Source organism: Nelusetta ayraudi, unplaced genomic scaffold, assembly GCF_046127955.1.
Source record: "Nelusetta ayraudi isolate G7.1 ecotype Tasmania unplaced genomic scaffold, CSIRO-AGI_Nayr_v1 ptg000120l, whole genome shotgun sequence".
Taxonomy (NCBI): domain Eukaryota; kingdom Metazoa; phylum Chordata; class Actinopteri; order Tetraodontiformes; family Monacanthidae; genus Nelusetta; species Nelusetta ayraudi.
This window is the reverse complement of record NW_027466170.1, coordinates 3,929,033-3,947,209: the sequence shown is the minus strand read 5'-3', so window position 1 is coordinate 3,947,209 and position 18,177 is coordinate 3,929,033. Positions and strand designations below refer to the sequence as shown.

The window sequence follows — 18,177 nt, the reverse complement described above, 5'->3', positions numbered from 1 at the left end:
ACGTCATCATCATCAAGGTAGTGATGACACAGCGCTTTGTATGTGCCGGCTGCACTGTGATGGCTGTGATGATGATGATGATGATGATGATGATGATGATGATGATGATGATGATGATGATGATTGCTCCATTTTATTCCCACCCCAGAAAGTATAAAAGGGGGAACTCCTTTTTCCCGTGGGTTTAGTTTCCAGGGGGAGCTCTTTTGGTGACGCACACCAGCCGCTTCCAGGTCAGACGTGTTCATGTTCATGTTCGTTTGCATGTGATGTAAATGAAGCAAGCATTCAGAAGCAACTTTGCCTTCCCTGCGGCTTGATGCAGCCACTGAGGTGTGTTATGTCATCTGCACCATCACAAGCTCTTGGTATTCATAATGCTCACGCTACGCTAATGCTAAGACCTACTGAATATTTGAACAGCAACATCTCTTTTCAGCAAGGTGTATTTTAATAATTTTCTTGAATGTTTTTCTGCTTTGCCAACTATTCTGAACCATTTTCCCCCCAAAAAAACTTTACTTCATAAAATTAAATAACAAATTAACTAGGAATAAGGGGGCAGGATGTCACTCTGGGTGTCACAAGCAGAGCGTAAAACGGCAGCAGCTGGATTCTGTTCCGTTATTATCTGTCATTGTAGTGTTGGCTGAGTCTTGACTGGTCTTGATTAAAAATCCCAAGTCCGTCCAGTCCCATACCGAGACAAGACCCAGTAACAATGCCTCAGAGTCCGAGACGAGACCCTTAAAGAGTGGTCTTGAGACCGGTCTTTAGACCAAGACCAATCTCCAGTACAATAACACTACAAAACTACCTGCTAACACACTAGCCTGGACTGTGATCTATGTGGCAGTCGTTCTGAGTCAAGAGGATGAGGGGCGGACGGTGGGAGGAGCAAGTAGGGGAGGGAGGAGGAGAAGGAGGAGGAGGCAGAAGAAGCTGTTTTGGTCCGGAGGGCAGGCGTGCGTGACGGCGGACATCAGCTAAACATCAGCTGGACATTTTTGGAGGCAGCTGGTCGTCCCACAGGGGAGACAGGAAGTCGGCGCGAGGCCGCCTGGATGCACACGCACATCATGTAAAATGCATGCAGGCGACTGACGTGTGTGTGTGTGTGTGTGTGTGTGTGACAGACAGAGAGACAGAGAGAGATGTCCCCTGAAGCAAAGTTTGAAATTTTCCTCAGTTTTTTTTTTTCTCTGTTGGGAGAGGAGGGGATTGAGGTGGGAGTTCAGAGGTCAAAGGTCGAACCCAGACAACAGGAGATGTGATGAAGGGAACTTTAGCACCACAGACCAGGGGGCGCAGCAGCAGAGGTTCCATGTTTTTCCTGCCTGCTGCAGTTGGGGTCCTGGCTGCTCTTCTTCCTGTGAGGTCCGTCCGTCCGTCCGTCCATCCGTCCGTCCGTCCATCCCAGCCTCGTCCTTCCATTGGGGAGTTTGGCCTCATGAATTATTAAGCAGGAACACCTTGATTCTTGCGTTGTTCCTCTTCTTCCTCTTCCCAGAGCAGAGCAGAGCTCCATCTATTTTTGAGATTCTCCGTCTTGTGTGTTTAGGTGCTTGGAGACGCTGCGATGCGCCGCTTTATGTAAATGCATGCTAATGAGACCTTTGTTGCATTTTTGCATTAGTTTTCCCCTCCTCGATGAAAAAACATTTTTTGGGGGCTGTTTTGCTTGGAAGACCCAGTTTTGTCTGTCACTTGGTATTCCTCCTGGAAGGATGGGCTGAAATGCATCGTGATAGGATTTTGTACTGACGGATGTGTTGGATTTATACTGCAACAAACTAAAAAAAAAAAAATGGTCCTAGCAGTGAGCACTTTTCCTTCTTGGTTGATTTTGTTTTGACTTGGAATAGTCTTGGGATGGATGGATGGATGGATGGATGGATGGATGGATATAGATGACAATGGATGGAGAGTCCAGGATATACAGGGCAGTAGACGTAGAGATAGTAGAGGTCACACACACACACAATGTTGTGGTTCCGTCTGGAGGAGTCGCGCTCGGCTCAGCAGGTTGGTCAGCAGACACAGAGCGACCTGAGCGAACTGAGCGACCTTCACGCTGCCGAGCCGGACGGGTAAAAATAAACACACCTCCATCGACGGACTAGCGGCGGGACGTCTTCAATGCAAAGCGATGCACGGCCACGTCACTTTTTCGCTTTCGCCGCCAAGTTAAAATTACACCGTGCGTGATTTTTGGACGGCACAAAAATGCATCTTCAGGCGTTCAATAAAACAACGGCTGACTCTTGGATTCACGCCGAGGCGCTCAGCGCTTTTTAATAAGACTCTGTCAGGTTCAGGCAGCAAGGGGTGGGGGTGGGGTGGTGGTGTGTGGTGGTGTTGGGGGAGGGGAGGTTGCTTGCGTCTCCAAATACTCCTGCGCTGCTGCCAAATGTTTGTTTCTGGATGGAAATGAATCACATGTTGTTTTTAAACCGACTCCGACTTGAAAAATGTTCCTGCCACTCGGGTTTCTGAAAACATAAAATTGTATTTGCCACGCTGATGCTGTCATGCACTCGGTGACACACACAAACACACAGCGCCTGAACAGTGGGGACACACAGTGCAACACACACCGCAGCCGCTGCTCCACTGCAGGCGACGCGACAAGATGTACGAGCGAGCGCAGCAGTTTTTTTTTTGTCGTGCCACTCGGCTGTTGTGTTGTGCGCTCACACCGGCCTGCAGCGTCGCACAACCACAGCGCACGCTCTCCTACAGTGTGATTGTGTCTCGCAGAGAGGGAGTGCGATTCGTCTTTATCACGATGTCATTCCTGCAGGGTTGCGGCTGGGGTGGGGGTGGGGGGGGGGGGGGCTGTAGGACTTCAACATCAGACCTGCACATATCCAAATGTTTGCCGTCGCACAGCTGTGTCATTTTTGCACACTACTACCACCTGGTCAATGAGAAGGAGAAACAAATTAAAAGTGTAAAAGAAAAACGCCAGATATTTTTTTTTTCCCATTTGCTCCTTGTGTTAATGACGAAAGGGGGCGGGGCTTCCCAGATGAATCGCAATTACCATCTGCAAGCTTCTGCCTGATGTGAATAAACAGCAGATGATAATGGGACATTTCCACAGCATGATGGCCCACTAGGGGGCGCTGACGCACATAAAGCTCTCAGCCTTGCACCAATAGGGGGCCTCGTGCTGTCCAATCATCTGAGCTTGTTTCCTTGAAATGAGTCCAGTGGACTTTTGTGTTGCTTACACAGTCTCCAAAACAAAACTGGGCTAGATGGAGTTTCCACATCATCTCATCAGTCAGAGCTGATGGAGGGAACCTTCTGCCCCCTTCAGGGCCCCGACATCCATCACCGAGCTCGCCGTGTTTTCATGCAGCGCCTCGCATCCTCTCAACAAACATGATGCCAGCAGCCCGAGGCCTCCTCATCTCATGATGAGGAGCGCCGCCTCCGAGGCAAGAGGCACATTGTGAACGCTCACACACGGCTGTGAAAACTCCTGCTGCTGCTTCCTCTTCCTCCTCCTCCTCTTCCTCCTCTTCTTTCAAGCCAGGGCTGCGGGAGCTCCTGCCTGCCGTGCTGCTTGTCAGGCAACCTCCCTTCCTCGTTTTTTGTGTTGTGTTTTTTTATGTTTTTGTTTTGCGGTAAAACGCTGCTTCTCATCAAAGCGCGACAGAGCCATTTTTTTAATAGCTGCCAGCGGCTGCACATCAGCGTCCATTAGCGCAACAGCGCTCGCTGACGGCGAACCGTCGCATCAGGAAGCAAACTGTAAGCTTGAATTAGCGTTAAAGTTGGAGAACGCCAAGTAACGGCTGTGTTGGGGAGGTTCTGTACAACGGCGAGCAGAAACTGATGAGCCGGCTGCTCATGGAGAGGCTGGCTAGCGTGTGTGTTTGTGTGTGTGTGTGACTGTGTTGTGTTGAGTGCAGCAACAGCAGCAGTCAGCAGTCGGCCTGGAAACCAGAAAAGTGTTTTCAGTGAGTGGTCCCTTTAAGCCATTAATCCCCTTGGTTTGGCTGCAGTAAGCAGCTAAAACCAGTCAGTTGTCGAGCTCCAGTGTCGTCGCTGTCGGGTTGTTGTCGCCTTAAAGGATGCCGTGAATCCGACGGTGGGCGGAGACACACAGGAGCTCAAGTCAGAATTCTCTGTCCGTCTTAAAAACCTCTGTACTGGATCGATTCTATATATTTATTATATGACCGGATCAATCAGCATCCTGGGAGGTAAAGGGGCGGGGCTACAGCCATAGTTTGAGCTGCTGTGAGCTGGTCAGAACCAGACAGCATTTCCCCGTTAACGTAAGATCAAGCACCGAATGCACCGAAGTGTTTTCTCTGCTCCTGATTGGCTCCATGTACGCTAGGTACACCCCACACCCAACTGTCTTCTGTCGTGGCTCCGCCTCCCAGCAGTTATGGCATCCTGACTACTGGGAGCAACGCCAGTCAGAGAAATGATGACAACCAGCGCAGGCGGGAGTTTGTGTGAGTGAGATCATTGTTGTCAGCGCCTGCTGATCAATACTGAGTGTGTTGGACGTGCAGACACACACGCATGCACACACACACACACACACACACACACACACACACACACACAGCAGCAGCGTGCGCCGTCAGCAGCTCAGCATGGAGGGATCGCCGTAAGGTTTTTGGCATTCGCAGCTGTTTATTCATATCAGGCAGAAACTCGCTGATGGTAATTGGATCCATCTGGGAAGCTCCGCCTCTCCTCATCGTTTACACAGGGAGCAAATTAAATATAATTGTATTGTCGTCCCAGGGCAGGAGTTAATTTGATTGGGCGGGTTGAGTCGCGTGGCTTCAGAGCCGCTGGTTTATTTGGTGATGCAGCAGTTTCACTTTAGTGACTGCAAAATAAAAATTGGTGCGCATCTCATCAGCATCTTTATCTCAGGGAGGAGAGGAAGTGCACTAGAGGGGAGCTTGTCAAGATGCGCAGCCAATCAGGTGAAATGAGCTAGGTGCAATTAGCTGGCTAAGCAAAGCATGACTGGCTATTTAGCCACCAGAGCCAATCTGATCCAGTCCAGGAGAAAAGATGAGAATCAACTGATCAGCAGTGGGCGTGGCCTTGGAAGTCTGCCAGTGCAGTGGATTCTGGTAGTTGTGGGGCTTATTTTCTTTTGGGCACCAAAACACCCTTTTCTGTCTCTTTCTCCTGCTAAAAGGTGCTGACTGATCAAATATTTCACTTTTTCACTGTACTGTTGAGCCAGTTCTTTTGAACTTCCTAAAATCATTAAGTGTTGTGTTTTGCTTTCTCTTCATTGAGGAAATGTTGACCAGTTACGTAGACATTTTTTGCTCACAAGCTACCAGTAACTCCCTGTTTTTTGGTCATGGCTAAATCCAGGCTGTAGCTCCGCCTCGTTGTCTCCACAGACCTCTCTGATTGGTTCAGTCAAACTCCAACTGTGTGATCACAAATCAGACTGGAGCTTTTCAAGGCAGCTCTTTGAGAATGTTTAGCAGAAACCGCAGAAAACTGCGGAACTCCGTCCATCTTCTTCTCATTTTTGCACTTTCGTCAACATGGCTCTGAAAGCATAATAATCAGACCAACGGCACCAAAGAAGAAGAGAATCAAGACCCGGTGAAGCTCAGCAGGCTGTCAGACTGAACAACGAGTCCATTCGGGGTTTTTTATGTGGCGTATCGGTCATCTCCTGGGCGGAATATCTTTTATCTGGACGGCACTATTAGGCCGACGTGTTCTGCAGAAAAGCTGACGCAGTGAAGCACCATCGCCCGGCGCCACTGAGGCCGCCGTCCGGCCGTGACTGACGGTCGTGGCGGAACATAAAGTGTGTTGTTTAAAGCAGGATGAAGCGAGGAAGAGAAGAGCTGAGTTCATCTCTGGGCGCTCGTGGACGCTGCAGTGCTTCACAGATTTATGTTTCCAGCTCACTGCCCTGAGTTTTTTTTTGTTTGTTTTTTTTTGTTTTTGTTTTTTTTAAACTATAGTGTCCGGTGTCCTTTAGTCTGCAAAGCTAAGACTTAAAAGTCCACTGTGTAATATGTGGCCTGATTTATGTTTTTTATATCGGTAAAAGCTTAATATACTGCCCATAAACATATTAATAAAAGTGTGTACGCACAATACAATAAGAGTATTTTGGTTTTCCTACGCTACTCTAAACATTACACACTTCACCCCTTAAGCTTAAATCCCTGAGATGGTGCCACAAGATACAGTTTACTCACTCAGTATCCCACAATACACTGCGAAAAGTAGCATAGGGAGAAAACAATGTTCCCAAACTGCCTGAAACAACCCAGCATGCACTGCAAAATTGCAAAAATGCTGTGGTTTGGTTGGTCTTCTTCTATAACCAGAGAAATCCATGATACAAAATAAGTGAAGTTGAGTCGACACTAGAAATACTCCAGACTGGAGCTTTTCAAGACGGATGAGAGTTGGCAAGTCTGGCACTATCGTTATTTACTTTGTTCATGAATAGGACAGGAAATGTTGTGATGGGGAGATATTTTCATCCACAACATCCTGCCTGAGATTAAAAAGCAATATGGACGTTGCATACAGCAAATCTCGGGAGAATATAAGCAGCGTGTTGCGAAACTGTTGGAAGGCGGATGGTCTCCTGAGCGCTTGTTGTTGTTGTTGTTGTTGTTGTTTTTTAAATACACATACAGTTGCAAGAATTTTACAGAAATTGTTTTAAAAAATCAATCAATCAATCAATCAATGCCAAGCTTTAGATCTGCCATACAAGCAAGCAGGAAAGATGTGATTCTACTGTGAGATCTGACACCCGCCCCCCCACCCCCCCCAGACTGGACTCCCCAGCGAAGCAACAGGAAGTGGAGAGCAGAATATAACAAGCCACAGGAGACCCAGAGCAGCGCTGCACAGCCGCTAGGCAGCGGGGGGAAAAAGAAGTTTCCATTTATTTATCCGCACACCAAAAAAAAAAAAGCACCGAGGAGGAGGCAGTGGCCTCTGACTAATTGCTGGCAGCGCACGGTGTGAGGTGACTGGGGAGTCGAGCACCAGTGGCTGACGGCCGATGATTCAAAACCGCGGTCTTGACCGTGACGTGTGCAGGAGGTGTTGGGAAGGGAGGAGGCGGAGCCAAAGACCTCTTGTAGTGGGAGGAGAAAGCTGAAAGCTGCAGCCGCCTCTCTCTGTCGATCTTTGAAGAAAAGAGACGAGAAGAAAATAAAACGACTTTTCTGGCAAAACCCCGCCCCCCTTACACGACCGCCGCCACACCCCTGGCGTCAGCTTCAGACATGTGGAGCCTCGCCCAGCTGTCACAGGGCGAAGGCAGGGTGACACCCTGGGACAAGTGGCCAGTTCATCGCAGGGCCACATAAAGACAAACAACCATTCACACTCACGTGCACACCTACGGACAGTTTCCAATTCACCTCACATGCATGTTCTTGGACGGAGAACCCGAAGAGATCCAAACAGAAAGGTCCCAGGCCCAGAATGGAACCCACAACCCTCTTGCTGTTTGGCAGCAACGCTAACCACTGCGCCACCGTGTCGCCCTCTACTGGATCAGTACATTTATAAACCATTGGCTTCCTCGAGGTCAGGGCCTTTCACACCTACAGTATGTTCACACTTTTTGCAGGTTGAAGCAGAAACTCAAGTGAAGGAGAACCTGCTGGTCATGTGACTCAGGCTGAAGTCGAGCTCCAGGCTCCGCCCACTCCCCCCTCCTTTGGTCTTTAGCAGCCTTGTGTTTCAACTGTTATTTTTTTAAATAAAAAAAACCAAACATTTCCACCATCATCATCTGGGGGGCGCTAACGGGCACCAATCGTCCTTTTTCTCTTTCTGTGCAGCGGCTGCAGTAACGGCGGAAAACACATCTGACGTGACGGACAACAGCCTTGAAGATCCGTTCAGGAGTGCTTTTTTCATGTTGGAGGTGAATGTAAGTTGAATTTGTCAGCGGCTTTGTGATGTTTTATCGCCTGGGAGTATCGGGAGGACCGGAACGTCTTTGGATGATCTTCAGAGCTTTTTAAGCTGCAGATCTGAAATAGTCACGCTAAACACTCCCATCATGCACTGCTTCTGTTTCTGGTGCTCAGGCAGCACAGACGCACTTCAATAGACTGGGATAAAATAATAAAGCAGGCAGGATGTGAAGCCCGGAATTCTTCCCTCGGCTTCCCGTCACTGTCAGCGACAGCATGCAGCCTTTCATTATTCAACGTGGCCGCCGCGACACAGTTTTTTTTCTTCTTTTCGCACCACCATCACCAGATGGCTGACACAGATCTCGCCTTTGGAAGTCACATGTCGTCTGCAGAACGTGTGGAAGGCGTCGGCGGCTCCGCCTCCACGTCTCCATCATGGCCGCACTTTGATGGCCGCCCGCCTTCTGTTTCTGAGCGCTCGGGCTGCTGGTTAAGTCAGAGTGCAGTCGAAGAGAGAGCAGCCACAGGATGGTAAAGACGAGGGGCCAATTGCAGTTAGACAACTGTCTGACTGGAGGCAGCACAGACTTCCCTGTATGTCTCCTGTTGTTTATCCAGCATTGCTAAAATGCTATGCAGGTTTCTCATCAGCGTCTTTAGCTGCGCTTCCATGACCCCTAGAATTGCACAAAACCCAAATATTCTAATAAAAAACTGGTAATGGAAATGCCTAAACTTAAAAAAAAAACAAAAAAAACTCTCAAATCTCGCTAAAAGGTTTTGACGCTCTCATGAGGTGGTTTTTCAGACGTATCCATATTGAGGTATATCGCAAAAATGTCATGGAAACACTTTTTTCGCATTGACACGTCAGAGGACGTGATGTACGGGGTCACGTGACCAGTTCACTTCAAGTGAAAATGGCGCGTTATGTTTGGACGGAGGAGGAGACGGAATATTTTTTTTACATGTGATCAAACAGAAAAATATAACAACCATTCTTGACAGCAAACAACATCAAAACGCAGATTTATCACAGAACGTTTTGTACCTCCATCCTCCTCAAAGTGGGGCATGGCAGGACGGGATTTTCACAGTATTTCGTGGCTTATGCACTTCACACCATTCAGTGGAAACACCTGCAAAACGCAATTGTACTTGAGTTTGAATTTTAGAACAATTGCTTTGGAATCACATCACAACCAATCCCTGATGTTAGCCGCTACACAGTCTTTACTAAACAGCTAGCTATCCAGCTAATTTTATTAGTGTTGTAGCAACCTTTCAAAGTAAAAAAAAGTTAGGAAGCACAGTAAAGTTTTCTTCCCAGACATCTTTGACTTGAGCATCTCTAGCATTGTTTCTTTGGCCTATACCAACGGCAGGGACACCAGCATGTTTTAATGCATGCAGGCTCTTTTATTACTTGCGGTGGTGATGAAACTATAGAACATCATCAGGATTCGTGCGCCTACGTCTCCGCTGGCGACCCCCACACCCGACCACCACACATCTACTGCCCCTCCTCCACCCATCCTTTACTATTATAAAATGCAAATGTTATGTCACCCACTTCACGCAGAGATAAATCTGTTATTCAGGGCATAACTGCAGAAGCGCCGCTGCCGCAGCAGCAGCAGTACCAGTCAAACCCTGTTAATTTACACTCTGTCCTCCACCACTGCCGTCACCACCAGCGCTGTATTTTATAACCATTTCCTCTCCGTGACCGGAAAAAATTAATTGAATTTGAGACGATTCTGCGTGTGAAATTGGAAACGAGCCGTGTGGGATTATGGCTTCCCTGGAAGCGAGATTGGACCTGATGGAGCTCCGGTTTGGCAGTGAGGCAGTGATGTACTCCGAGGTTTCTTTTTCGTTTCTTTTTTTCATATTTCCTATAAGGCAATCATGACTTTTCTCCCAGTTTTCTCTCCGATGGGACGCTGATATGAGCTACAATTTAAAAGGTTTGAGTTTTGTGTCTTTGTCTTTTTATATCTTTTGAAAAAGCTTTTATTTAAAATATTTGAACACACAAATCACACATTTTGAATGCATTTATCAAACAACAAACTGTCTGGATTAGCAAAAAGATGAAACACCCTATTAAACTGTAAATGCTCCACAGTTGAGCAGTGGTCAATACAACAGCGCAGTTGTTCAGACTGTTGTGATCCTGCGGACGCTGGAGGAGTTTTCCAGTGATGACTGGGCTAGGCTGTCGTGGTGTAATGAGAGGTTACTGGAGGAAACCACATCAGGGACCTGCAAGGACACAGTTATCATCATCATCATCTTCACTTTACTTTGTTTGGGTTTGGGTTTGGAACATTGTGGCAATTCTTGAGAAATTTGACTGGTCTGCTTTGTTGTTTTGTCTGTTTTTGATGCAGGAAGTGACATATTTAGCAGCCAGCAGGGCACATTTCATCCCCAGAACTGTTATTTCCTTTTAAGTATGGAATGCTTTCCCCTGGTTTAGACAGAATTCCTCTCAGCCCTTCAGTGGAAGGGCTTCTTCTCCACTCGTCATCACTCGGTCTTACCTCCCCGATGCCGACTGAGTCCATCTGGCTATCAGTCTGGCAACCACTTCCCATGTTTTTCTCATTCTTAACTGCATCTGCAGGGTGTGAAAAACAACAACTTAAAGAGTGTGAGCCGAGTTTAAATTTATCTTCAGTTTATCTTCAGGACTGAAGAAGGTTGAGTGTGCCTCCTGGCTGCTGAAGATGCCACTTGATTGATTTGACCTATCGACCTGCTGTCTGTGAATTCACTGCTTGATGGCCAAATAACCTCAACCGATCTGCACGCGCAGGGACACGGGTTTCTACACAGACTTTCCACTCTCACCTGTTGGTTCTTCACTGGAGAAGCCGGCATTGACCCTCCACCCTGCTGAGTCCTTGCTAGCTGATCTTCCCGTGCCGCTTGGCGGCCCCAACCTGCAAAGGAGTCCGGATTTTCCTTCAAAGACTTTCAAAGCTCAAAGCTGCAGGTTTTTACTGCACTGCCATCATTATTTCATACACATGAACATCCAACTTCCATTTGAGGAGGCGGAGCTCATGCACACTGGGCAAAAAACAAAAAAAAAGCTGACACACCCAAAGCTTTGTGAGTTGGAGCTCGTTCAAATCCGGCACGCATTACAATTCACACGTCCTCATTATTTTTTTTTCTTTCTTTCGTTCTTTCCTTCTCAGAGAGGAACAATGAGAAGCTGCTCCTCAGAAGTAGGTCTGTGTGTATTCACGGGAATCGCCACTAAATCTCCACATTGGCATCCAGGAAATGCAGCTCACAGATAGATTAAGGAATTGAGATTAGGAGGGGCATCAGCCACTTCCGCTCAGTCAGTGTTGGCTGTTGAAAGTGTGAGGTAGTGTCCGGGTGAAGGTCTTACCCTGTGCCCTGCTGTGAGCTCGACCCTGAAAGGAGAGAAGAAGAGAAATCTTATTTTTCATTCTTTGAATAGTTGACGTAGTTTTTCATATTTCAAAAGGTCTGGCAACAAAGGAATTGAAATTATTTTGTTTTTTGTTGATACGACAAAATACAAAAAAAAGCTAATTTCCTGTAGTTTTTGTACTCTGGATGGGGACAAAGTCGTCTTGCTGAAAGCATCCAGTTCTGTGCTGGACGGAACAAATCTTGGTCACTGAACACTGAAACAACCTGCACTTGGAGACGCGTAATACTGTACATCCCACCACTGTATTTAGCCCTCTGTTTGCAGCCTCCAGCTAATGCTGAGGTTAAGTTGGACCTTCGGCGTGAGTGTTTGGACGTCTCAGAGGGCGGGGCCAACACAAGGCCGCAGGTTAATGACGTTAGCATTACACAGGATCTTTATTTGATCTTTTCCCAGCAGAGCCGTGATTGGCTGTCTGGCTCTGCAAGGCGGAGCTGCATGTTAATGTAACACGCACATGGAACCGTGAAAGAACAGACTTGAACTGCTTCCTGAGCCTTTGTCATTGCATTTGAAATCCCGGCCGACGCCCCCTGCTGGTCGGTTTAGCGGCTGGGAAGCGTAAAACTTTCCTAGTCGTTGTGACTTCCTGTTCGGGACCAAAGCAAGAACCAGAGAGCGAGAGGGAGAAAGTCTCCAGCCGCTGGAGGAGAAAGGTCACCTGTCTCATGCTAATCCCCTGCTGCTGATTGGCTGCGGTCCGGCATCAGTCACAGGGATTAAACCCGCTGCTAAAAACCTGTGACTGCGGGCTACATTTTCTTCTTTATCGTGCAGCGCCAGGCCTCCACCAGCAAACAAACGGCGGCCGCTCGGAGGCCACAGACACGTCAGGGGCCAGACGCCGCAGAGCCGCCGCCCTCTGGTGTCCCCTGCTGGCCCCTGGTGACCGCCACCTGGCAGAGGACCAACAAGCCATACCATCCCATAGCAAGTGGGAAACAAAAGTTTCCTCAAGTTGTGTTGTCTGCGTTGAATAAACAACACGGCGTGAACCTGCACCGTCCTGGAAGCTCGGCAGCCACTAGAGGGCCTCGTTTTCAAGAGAAGCCCAGAAGTCTCTCGGTCTGTGATCATGTGACCACTTGACCGGCTGTCTGTGAAAACAAAAAACGACTCCATCGGTGACCTGTTCAGTCATCAACCTGGTGTCACTGTGACAGGAAAAAGTGTGATCGCGCTGCGTCACTATGTGGTGACAGGACCTTTTAAAAGGGGGCGGGGCTACAGCAGCGCAGGATGCGGCTGAAATGATCAAAGCAAGAAAAGAAATCCAGGAGGCAGATTCGTCTATAAACTTGACTTTGTCGCTGTGTGACTGATGTCCTGCTCAAGAGCACAGCAGAAACACAGTCCAGGGTTGATGTGGGATTCGAACCGCAAACTCTGCTACTGGAGATTATAATTAGAATGATAGAAATAATAACCAATAATAACCAATAATGGCCAAAGATAATACATTTTATTTCTGAGCGTCTTTCAAAACTCTCGAGGACATTTTACAATAAACAAAGAAAAAGACATAAGAGGAAGAAATTCTGAGATTTCTGCTGACCACAAAAAGTTCCGTTGCCCTTGATGAAGGCCGAGGAGGAGGAGGAGAAGGAGGAGGAGCAGTGTGTAACTGCCCACTGTCTTCAGCACACTTTAATCAGGTGGCGGCGGCGGCGGCGGCGAAGGTGACATTTTACTTCCACCGGCAGAAACAATTTGACGAGGAGAAAATTGAAAAAAAAAAAAAAAAGTGCCTTACTTGCTCGCGTCCGACGTCTGAACCACAGGGCGGCGCCGCCTCCGACGAGGAGGAGGAGCAGCAGGATGGCGAGGAGGGAGGCGGTGACGGCCAACGGCACCGTGCAATTGTCCTCTTGGACTTCCGTGACTGGAAGGTCAAGGTCAAGGTCAGAGGAGTTGCGGGAGGGACAGGCAATTGTTTGCTGTTTGTGATTTAATTTGCGGCGGGAGGAACGAAGGCGTCGCTGTGTTTGCATTTTCTCAGAGAATCAGCGTCTTTGATCAGCGTCAGCGTTCAAGTTCCAATCAGCTTCTTATCGCCCAGCCATTTTCTTTTTTTTTTGTAAACTGAAGTATATTGTTTTTTTCTGAAAGTTTAGCAGATGAAAGTCACGGAAAGACGTGACGGTGATACTTTGTGCAACTAAGTTCAAAAATCTCTGCAGATTACCCAAAAGCAACATGTTTAGCCCTGTGTTTACAGCTTGCTGTGAGAATGGACCTGCCGCATGTTTGAAAGGAGATAAAAAAAAGCAAGTCGGTCTCAGAGGTTAGAGCCAACACCTGGCTAAAGGTGTTGTCACTAACCTGGGACAGGTTCTAATGCCCCTTGTGACATCACAAAATGACTTTTCTCATGTCTGTATGGATTCAGAGGCAGGATGGAGATGGAGCTGGTCACTGTTGGACAGGGTTTTTTTTTTTTGCTGCTGGAAGCCGAGCTGCAGGTTCTAAAACATTTTTCTTTTCATTATTTTTCGTGGGGATGTTTGGCGTCTCACCGACGGTCAGATGGACGCGGCCTCTCTCCAGTTCATCCATAGCAGAGACGGAGGCTGAGCAGGTCACCTGGGAGCTCCTCGTTGCCACCACTTGGAGGCTGCTGGTGGCGGTGAAAAGGCCTCTGCCAGAGGCCTGGATGCTGAGGTTGTAGCCACCACTACTCACCTCCAGAGGGCGAGAGCAGAGACAGGAGGGTGTTAGTATTATTGCCACGAGAGTGGACGGAAGTTGATGATGAGGATGATGATTGAGCTGTTTGTGATGATGATGTTGAGGAGGAGGATGAGGAGGAGAAGATGATGGTGGTGGTCGTGGTGATGATGATGATGATAATGATGATGATGATGATGATGATGATGGACGGTCCTCACCTGCTCCTTCCCCACCTGCCACTCCAGCGACGGCGCAGGCCTCCAGCCGGCCGCCCGGCACTCAAACACCACCGATTGGTCCTTGAACGCCAGCCTGTCGCCCCCCAGCAGCTCCACGCTGCCCTTCTCTGGAATCACAACCAAGGAAGAAACTTGGTGGGTTTTTTTCTTTTCCCTCACACCTCCTGCACACGTCTGCATACCTCTGCTGCATCATCCTGCAGCAGTGTGTGCAGAGACTGAGCTGCTTAATGAATTTCATCCACAGTCTCCTGTGGAATTTCCCTCCATCTACACACACACACGCACGCACACACGCACGCACGCACGGACACACGCACACACGCAGGCAGATATCTGTAACCAAAGATGAGCTCCGCCCCCTCGGCCGCAGCCGGATTTAATTTGTCCCTGGCTGATTGATCGCGTGTCTCGGAGTCTCGATCACCCGACTGCTCCTCTTCCTCTCCTCCTCTCCACCACCCACACCTCCTGCCGGCCCCACTTAGTCCACTTAATGCTGCCGCAGACACAGTACTTCATGCTCGAGGACCTTTGGCGTCCGAGTTGGTCTGTGCACGTGCTGCACTGAGCATTGCCGATCACTGAAGGCTTGTGTGTTTGTGGACCTGGATGCTGTTTGAGTGATGCTGCGGGTGCCACGTGACGTCACCCTGATTCACCCTGAAAAGGTTCTGGTGTTTTTCTGAACCCCCACGCCCAACCCACCCCCAGGCACAATCTCGGCTTTATTTCATACTTTCACCACCAGAGCCCTCAGTAAACTTTTGGGAAGACGGGAACGACTGAAGAAAAAGACTGATTGTTGGTTATTGGACGAACGTATTGGGCAAATCAAATTTGTATAAAAAGAATACACCGCCTTTCGGACGGCTCCATAAACTTCTACGCTTGAAGTCTGACCACTCCATGTGTGTGTGTGTTTGTGTAGCGTAACGCTACAGGACTTGAACTTGATCACACCCACATTTTATCCTGTTTCCAAAGCTGCAGCCTTCACTGCAGATCCTGCAGCCATAATGACCTGGACATGAGAGAGAGAGAGAGAGAGAGAGAGAGAGAGAGAGAGAGAGAGAGAGAGAGAGAGAGAGAGAGAGAGAGAGAGAGAGAGAGAGAGAGGGGGCCATTCCTGCATGGTCTACATGTCAGTCAATTAAGGCGGGGAGAGAGCGGTGCAGCGGACGGTGTCCGCAGTCGGCAGCTCCTGCTGCAGATTTGTGGCTCCCACTTGCGACGGTGGGTTTGGAGCTGCAGTGCACAAATCACAGGCAGGGCTGCTGACTGTTACCCGCTCGTGCCAGCACGCGCAATTAATTTAAAGGTTGTGTCGGGGCCGCAGAGATGGTGTGCGTCGGCGTTGCAAGTGGCCTGAATCACCGTGCGCGACCGTTAGCGGTCAATACGTCGCCGCGGAGGCTTTTCTCATTAATGTATCGCGAGCGATGCCTCATTTGTTTTTTTGTTTCCGTTGGGCTTTTCTTGCAGAGGACTCTTGAACATTCAAGTCCTATTTTTTTTTTTTTTTTTTTCTTAGAGAGTCAGTGCAAATCAGCTGAGCTGGCCGGGTCGAAAGCAGCAAAGTGTGCCAGTGTTGCGCCGCCGTCGGCTAATGAGCAGCGGTTTAATGTCCTTTTTTAAAAAAAAAAGAAAAAGAAGAAGAAGAAGAAGAAGATAAGATTCAAGTGCAAATATCTAGACAAGCCGAGAGGATATGGGTCAATTTCTGCCCGGCAACAGGAGACCCAGTCTTTTCCCACCAATAGACTGGTGGTACTGTATTTACACAGTGCTAACGTTGGCTTCAGCTTCTGCTGCCCAGTGAAAGAAGCCCGATGACGCACCCCATGCTAGCTGTTCCTCATGCTAAGGTTAGTTAGCTGTTAGTACCTGTTGGCAGCATCAGACCTGGTGAGCAGATCCCACCTCGTTTACAGATTGCTGACTCAGTTTTGTGACATATTTACAGGAAAACGGTGAACAGTGAATCGCAAGGGGTCACAGTTCGTTTACATGACACTCGAGAAAACCAAATTATTGCCTTAATCCGACCATAACTGGAGAACTGAAGTGCATGTAAACGCGTAGTACGTAGCGCTCACTTACAAGAGTATATTCGCTGTGGTAGATGTGGACTACGACAGTAAAATGGCCCGGAATACGTTGTGTACGTTTGTGAGTTTCTGACCAATCCTCTGACGGTGGGGAAGCACATCTGCTGCAGCTGTTCGGTGAGGAAACCCATTGAATTGAAGACCAGGGCGGACATCACGCTCCAGTTGTTTTCGTTAGGGTGCAACGAAAGAGGTGCTGCGGGGACTGATCACTTATGGCTTGTCCCATGTGACCCATGTGTCCCCTTAGCTGCACCCCACCCCACCCCTTCTGTTTACCACTGGCATGCACTTACCAACCTTGCACAAACAGACTGGCGCTTTCCCTCTGGATGTTCAGGAGGTCGCAGGTCACCCTAGCCTGGTCCTGCACCTCGGTGGTGTTCAGGGAGAAGACCCAGCCCCGCCGCAGTGAGCCGGGGATGAGCGGCTCGGCTGTCACGTGGGGGTTGACGGAGGGCAGCACCCCCGTGTGGTTGGAGATGGTGAGGATGGGCTTGTCGTCCAGCGACCACACCATCACCGTCCACTCCGTGTTGGTGGTGCTGCAGGTGAATTGAGCCACGGCTCCCCGCAGCACCGTCAGCGTCTCGGGGGTCAGCTGGAAGTTGGCGGCTGGAAGGAAAAGGGACAAAAACCACAAACTCTCTTCTTCATTGTTGAATATTTTTGGATACGGCCACTTCAGAAAACACTATTTTTGATTTTGATTTAGTAGTTGTCCAGGGTGTCACCCTGCCTTCGCCCTATGACAGCTGGGAGAGGCTCCAGCAGACCCCCGAGACCCTGAGTGCAGGAAGAGGTGGCTATTGAAAATGGACGGATGGATGTTGTGGAATAACACAACAGTGATTTGTTCTGATAAAAACCACTCTGGTCAAATTTCTGCTTCAGGGGACCTTTTTTTCCAGGTCTCAGCGTTATATTCGGCTGAATGGAGGTTTGTTATTACGCTTAATGTGGTGATAATAGCTGTAATGATATTTATAGTGATGCTGACGATGCACCTTTATTTTGCACTACATTAAAGGCACACATTGCGTTCAATGTCCTTCATAAAAAGCAGAGGTTTAAATCAAGGTTGTGCCGTCGGTGTAGCAAATGAGGGCAGAAACTTAATTCACGCATCGCGGAGCAGCGACGGCACTTGATCACTGCAATAAACTGAGTGTTTTTTCCAACCCTTCGGGTCAAGCTCGGCCCCGTAATCTCCAGTCAATCAGCTAAATTAAACGGCTTCCCACCAGCCGATGGCTCCACCAGCTCGCCTCTGCTTGTCCGATTTGCCCGCCTCCAATCCTGTTCGACGTTTTTTAACGCTCCATCCCGTTGAGTTGGTGGCGTCTAATCTCTGGCATCAAGCACTGATGATCAAAATATTCACAAATTGTTTTGCAAACAAATCGATTCAAACTCACCATTGACCCGGTAATCAAAATGGCTTTTTACTATTAACATTAAAATGCATTCAGCCATATTTAACCTGCGAGGAAATCACTTATTTTGTCCTCGTCTTGATCTGAATTGTCATCTCTAAAAAATCACTAAAATCAAAAAATATTTATAATTTTAAAGACCGACTGACAACATCGAAACATTTTGTCAAGTGATGAAACACCCCCAAAAGCAAACTGAAGGCTTAAGGGTTAAAATGGCTGCAGTGTGTCCCTAAATTTTCCTTTTTGTTAGTTTGCGTTGTGTTCGAGGTTGTTGATTGGCTGAAGTCTTCCAGATTACGCGAGCGCTTGAAAACCCCAAGA

General features: G+C 48.4%; 1 protein-coding gene across 1 annotated transcript; it reads right to left on the bottom strand.

The window, feature by feature from the left end:
- Positions 1 to 9,961: 9,961 nt before the first annotated feature.
- igsf5b (immunoglobulin superfamily, member 5b) lies at positions 9,962 to 17,049 on the bottom strand. The gene is made up of 8 exons (XM_076049870.1): positions 16,718 to 17,049; positions 14,286 to 14,413; positions 13,914 to 14,079; positions 13,151 to 13,279; positions 11,329 to 11,353; positions 10,776 to 10,867; positions 10,466 to 10,542; positions 9,962 to 10,184 (listed from the first exon to the last, which is right to left on the bottom strand). The coding sequence occupies exons 1-8, from the start codon at positions 16,935 to 16,937 to the stop codon at positions 10,080 to 10,082; spliced, it is 942 nt and encodes a 313-aa protein (XP_075905985.1). The 5' UTR covers positions 16,938 to 17,049; the 3' UTR covers positions 9,962 to 10,079.
- Positions 17,050 to 18,177: the final 1,128 nt, after the last annotated feature.